Consider the following 5,914-nt stretch of genomic DNA (forward strand, 5'->3'; position numbering starts at 1 on the left):
TGGCTACCGGTTCAGGGTGTACCCCGCCTCCCGCCCGAAGATAGCTGGGATAGGCTCCAGCACGCCCGCGACCTTTGTGAGGATAAGTGGTACAGAAAATGGATGGATAGATGGATATTAAATATCCCTCAAAGTGGCAGTAGAATTGTTTTTTGTTTTGTTTTTGAATTTGTTTCACATAACTTGATTAGTAGCTAACAGCAGCTACACAAAATATTAATGCTAGCTTCACTTTTCTCCAAGTTAGTTCCTCGCGTTGTTTGTAGATCTGTGATAATAATAATAATACATAAAATTTACACAGCCCTTTAACAGCTAAACCTCAAAATGTCTGCCTGGACTTTTTAGCATTTTTTGACGAGGAAAGGGTCAGAACATGTCCTGTGAATAAGTGGAGTAAGTTTTAAATATCTAGCAGGTTAGCGTTAGGTTATCCCTGCTAGACACTCAAAGACATACAGTTGCCTACATAGAAAACAGGTAAAGAGGTAGAGAGCCCCCTCCCTACTGCTGTTTGCGTGTGTCCATGCTGCTATTTTTACACTTTGTCTCATTTCATATTCATATTTCATGGCTGTGTGGGAGACATCTCTTGTCCGGAGGAACCGTTCCTACATGGCTCCGACGTACTGTTTACCGATTCCCCAACAGCCACGCATCAGTTTTAAGACCCGGAAGTACATTAACCGCATTAAAACTAAATTGCGTCTGAACGCAAAGCTCCTATTCTGTAGGGGGCGGTGTTGTTATTTGCGATGCCTTTGTACATAGATAGAAGAAGAGTCTGTTTGCCTCTTGCGCATTCTTCTGCTCATCGCTTTTGCAGCAACGTAATTGATCGGGTTGCAAACTTTTGATATTCTCCACTTGAGTTTATCTCACTCGTCTTTATTGCCTAATGAAAACACGATAATGTACCGGCCCGGTCAACATCCGCGCGGTCCGCCATCTTTCAGTGTTCGGCCATCTCATGGTCCTCTGTTTAACGTCGCTGGAGCTCCTTGTCTGCCTCCATCTGGACATTTGCCTCCCCGACGGTCCGGGCCTTTTTCGTCTTCGGGGTCGCCGGAAAACCACTTTCTATCCAGACATCCAAGACCCAATTTTATGAATGTACGTACACAGCATGCTCATGCTAGCTTAGTTTCACCTAGCATACCAAGTGGGGGCGTGGGAGTTAAAAATAATAATAATAATACATTGTCAAAGGAGTAGAAACCTTAATATACGCATACTTTGTTTCCCTACACTTAAAAGAAAGTCTCAGTGTTTGGTACGTGTGAAAATGATCTACTCTGGTGACCCAACATAGTACTGTCCAGTGCCGTTTAAAGTGCATTGCGAATAATGGCTCGTGTCTACCAGCTTTACAAGTTGGTTGGGTTTTGTAATTGTACATACATGGTCCCAAAACATCTTTTAAGAAGTTGCAATCAAGCACGGAAGAAGGAACGGTCTCAAAATTGCTGGGTAGAACAATTTTGGTTAGACATGGTATAGGTATGTCACTAAAACTTTCAAATTACCTGGATGCCAAAATAGATGCAATAATTGGATAGAAGAGTGATTCACGAATAAATACGCCCTAGATTGCAAGAATCGGATAAGTGTTAAGGGTTTCATGTCACAATTCAGCCCAAATTTTCTGCCCAGAAATCAGTGTAAATCATGAGGGAATTTGTGACCGAAACCTTGACTCTTTGGTAGAAAAATGCCTGTACGTTAGTCTCTTGAAAATGAGATGTTTAAACAGGCCAAGGCCATTTTCAGATTTTTCGATGGCGCCCGCTTGAGCCATCTCATTTTCCAGGTCAAACCGAGAGCAAGCGCATCGTCAGATTTACTTCAAACTTCACAGAAAACAGGAATAATAATAGTGGATCACAACCATAAAGTCTTCTGTTATCTTTGAATCCGAGGAGCAACATTTTCATCTTTGTCAGAACCAGTTTTATAATAGTTTGGGATTTTCCATTGTAGCTAGTTTTTATTTCGTTTTCAGTTAGTTTTAATTAGTTTTATTAGTTTCAGTGTTAGTTTTAGTTTTTTATTCGTGTTAATTGTCAAGTGTGAGATTAAAAAAAGATAAGTATTGTGTAATAAAAATGCAAAAAAAATACCATTACAAATGTATTAGCTTATTAACAGATGAAAGACCATCCACACAATAAGTGCAGTGCATAATTCTGCTTCTAATGTTAGATTACATGCATCACAACGTACAGTGACACCATTCACGAGACACAAGGTGTAGTATGCTCTTTTTAAAAATGTGTATATATTTAACTTACAAAAAAAATCTAGTTCTTATTTGCAGGTTTTCCTTCCCTTGTTGTTAAAATGCTAACTTCTCAAGTGGACTTTAAGATTTGTGACTGTTCGATAGACCGATAGAAAGTAAGCTTGCTTTTACTTGCTGTATCTCCAGTGAAAGTGCGTCTGTTTTTTTTTTGAGTGCATAATTATTGTGACAAAACTTGTCAAGTTTTCCTTTGTTGCTGAAGTCATGCTGTGAAAATTTACTTTTGCTGTGTCGGCGAGACAAACTCGTCTGCTTTCACATCTGCCTTTCGTGGCGGGAATCAGCGGCATTTTAAGACTGTCAGCAGTTGTCCATTTCTCTGCATTTCCCCCAAAAGACGAATAAGCGATGTGCAGGTTCTCTGAAGGCGCTAGCTATTCGGTAGCCGTCTTAGCCGTTTCCGTGAGCAACACATATTTAAAAAAAAAAAAAAAAAAAAAAGCTTGGATGTGAAAGTTAGCTTTGCGGCAAAATGCGCGCTTGGTCTGGCGAACCATCAATATGATGGCGCTGCCCGATGTCACTTCTAGGCGACACTTCCTTCTGTATCAATTCTGTATCTGTATTCATCCAAAATAAATATATTTAAAAGCAATGCTGAAAGCTCATGTATGAAATTAATTGACAAAGGACATTTTCGCTATTATTACAGTTTTAGTTTGTTTTGCAAACGTAAAATTATGTTTTAGTTAGTGTTTTTTAAAAAAAATATTTTTTTTATTTCATTGAAGAAAATGTTTTTCAAATTTTAGTTTCAGTTATTTTGTTTGTTTTTGTTTTCTATAATAACCTTGTTCAGAACCACAGAAAATCTCAACTGAGTTAAACATTCCAAAAACGAGGTGGTAAAGGGATTTCCCAACAACTTAATCTGAAAAGAACAACTATTGCCTTGCGTAAAATAATGAGAAAATGTGATTTTGGTTGTCCTCTGCTAAATCCACAGGCCCAAAATCCGGCACCACAAATAGAAAGAAAATGGCGGCCTTTTTTATGGATTTAGTAACATACCTACATGGTGTAGGATGATAAAGCTTTGCACAATTTGTCTTACATGAATCGTACTGCAATCATGCATTGCCTGTGAGTTGCAGTAAATGCTTAATTTCATTATATATTTGACCTTGAATTTAGAAGGATGTTAACTATTTTAAAACTACGAGGATCACTGGTGACTTCGCGGCGCATCTGTATTTCAAATTACTGTAACTCCTCGCTACTTCGTGCAATTTTAATCATTCAAACTGCCCCCGAAAGGTGTGAAACTAGTAAATATATCTATTATTATGGTGCTAAAAGGGTTAAAATTTGAGAGGTGGTTGCTCCTTTTACTTCTACTGTCTCACTATCAAAAGAAACAACCCGACTTGAAAGACATTCTCCCAGACATGCAGCAGTAATGCTCGCAGAATGTTGTCCCAAGAAATTCAAAAACTTCATGGTACTAACTTGGCTCAGCGCAACTCGTTGAGTCTTTTCCACTAGCAAAACCAGGTACTACTAGTTGCAGTTCTACAGGATTTTTATTTTTACTACCTTGTCAGTAGAGGTTCCAAAAATGGTGAAAGGATACATGGGTGATATAAACCACTGCGGATCTTTAATTGATCGAGTAGACGTATAACTGAAGTGAAAAAACGACCATCCCAACAAGTAGACCTGGCACTGTACGGTGCTAAAGGGTAATTCAAAGTTTTAATCATTGCTAATTTTCTCAGTTATTAAAACAAATGTCAAACTAAATGTCTGTCAGTGCAGTGCAGTCATCCACCATAACGTAATAAACATAACATTAATAAACATGTCATTCTGACTTTGATTTAAAAAAACAAAAACAAAAAAAAAATGCAGTTCCACATTGGATCCGGATGGTCAATGCTACACTTAGCAAAAATGCAAGCAGACTCAAACAGTGACAAATAAAAATGTATTTCTTCATATACAACAATTATGCAGCTGTGCAACAAAGTGCGAAGGATTTTTTTCTTGGCTGGCCCATTTGCCATCTTTCTACAAGGACTTATGATTTATTTCTTGGAACAAGTGGTGATCAAAAGGTAATAATTAAACCCGGCATCTTTTTATGAAAGAGACATTAGTCGTGGTAAGTCATCATTAATATGTATTAAATAAAATGTTATTCTGAGGAGACGCAGCATGTCCCGGGGTGTCACATTAGAAGAAAGTATATGCTGTAATCATAATTGAGTCATCATATATGCACCATATTTTATAAACAAATTATCCTGTATTCAGTTATGCAGTGGATATAAAAAGTATACACACCCCTGTTCAAATGCGCATTGTGGTAGAAAATGGGTGGATTGGTTAAAGTGTATTAGAATGTTTTATATTTTAAACGTTATTTCTAACACAGATTTTTGTAATGTTTTACTTTAAAATGTCAGCAAAATTATTCATTATTTATCGTTTTTAGTCACCTAAGATTTATTTGCGAGCCAGATGCAGTCCTCAAAACAGGCACATGTGCCTTGCGAGCCATAGATTTACAACCCTTGTTTTAGACCAAACTTATGTTTGGTGCAAATATAACACTGCTTAACGCCAAAAGAACGCATACCTATGTGAAGCATGGTGGTGGCTGCCTGATGCTTTTTATGTTTTTCTTCAGCTGGAACTGGGGCCTTTGTCAAGGTTGAAAGAGTCATGAACAGTTCCATTGAACATATGTGGGGGAATCTGAAGAGGGCTGTACACAGAAGATGCCTTTGCAATCTGACAGATTTGGAGCATATTTGCAAAGAAGCGAGGGCAAAAAGACTGAGTGCTGTAAAATAAGCCAAAGGTGCTGCAATAAAGTATAAATATGAGGATGTGCTAAGTAATGCAATCAGGTTATTATAATCTGAAAAGTATATATATATATATATATATATATATATATATATATATATATATTCTTCCCCTTAAAATATTTTTAAAATTGATTTGTACAGGTAATAGGTCACATTAATAGGGGAATTTTTTTTTAATGATTTATCTTACTGTTTTTTTATTCCACAAAAACTGGCATTTGAACAGGGCTATGTAGAGTTTTTATATCCATTGCACAATTTTCTTGTCAAATAAAAAACATTAAGTGGTATCTTGACTAACGAGTTGCATTTGTTCTGTGACCATGCTCAAAATTCTAATCACTTGAATCTCAACTTTACCCTTTGAAATGAAAGGAAATGCCATCAATTCGTACCAGGCACCAAAACATCAACATATTTTGTGTTTAATAAGAGTATTTAATAAGATAAATAGCCCTGAACAGAATTACAAAGTACAATAACGAACACTAATTGAATAAATTAATATTTTTTCCTTATTGCTACATTTTATTTTACTTCATTCATTCATTCATTTTACCATACCGCTTATCCTCACTAGGGTCGCGGGGCTGCTGGAGCCTATCCCAGCTTACTCTGGGCGAAAGGCGGGGTACACCCTGAACTGGTCGCCAGCCAATCGCAGGGCACATATAAATAAACAATCATTCGTACTCACGTTCACACCTACAGACAATTTAGAGTCTCCAAGTAACTTACCATGCATGTTTTTGGAATGTGGGAGGAAACCGGAGTACCCGGAGAAAACCCATGCAGG

General features: G+C 37.4%; 1 protein-coding gene across 1 annotated transcript in view; it reads left to right on the forward strand.

Moving 5' to 3' along the window:
• Nucleotides 1-778: 778 nt before the first annotated feature.
• si:ch211-195b21.5 (uncharacterized) overlaps nucleotides 779-5,914 on the forward strand; it is a 35,381-nt gene continuing 30,245 nt past the window's right edge. The window contains exon 1 of the mRNA XM_061689934.1: nucleotides 779-1,113. Within this exon, the coding sequence (XP_061545918.1) occupies nucleotides 913-1,113 (201 nt within the window). The 5' untranslated portion in view covers nucleotides 779-912. The remainder of the gene's footprint in view (nucleotides 1,114-5,914) is intronic.

The sequence above is a fragment of the Phycodurus eques genome, chromosome 11, assembly GCF_024500275.1.
Source record: "Phycodurus eques isolate BA_2022a chromosome 11, UOR_Pequ_1.1, whole genome shotgun sequence".
NCBI lineage: Eukaryota > Metazoa > Chordata > Actinopteri > Syngnathiformes > Syngnathidae > Phycodurus > Phycodurus eques.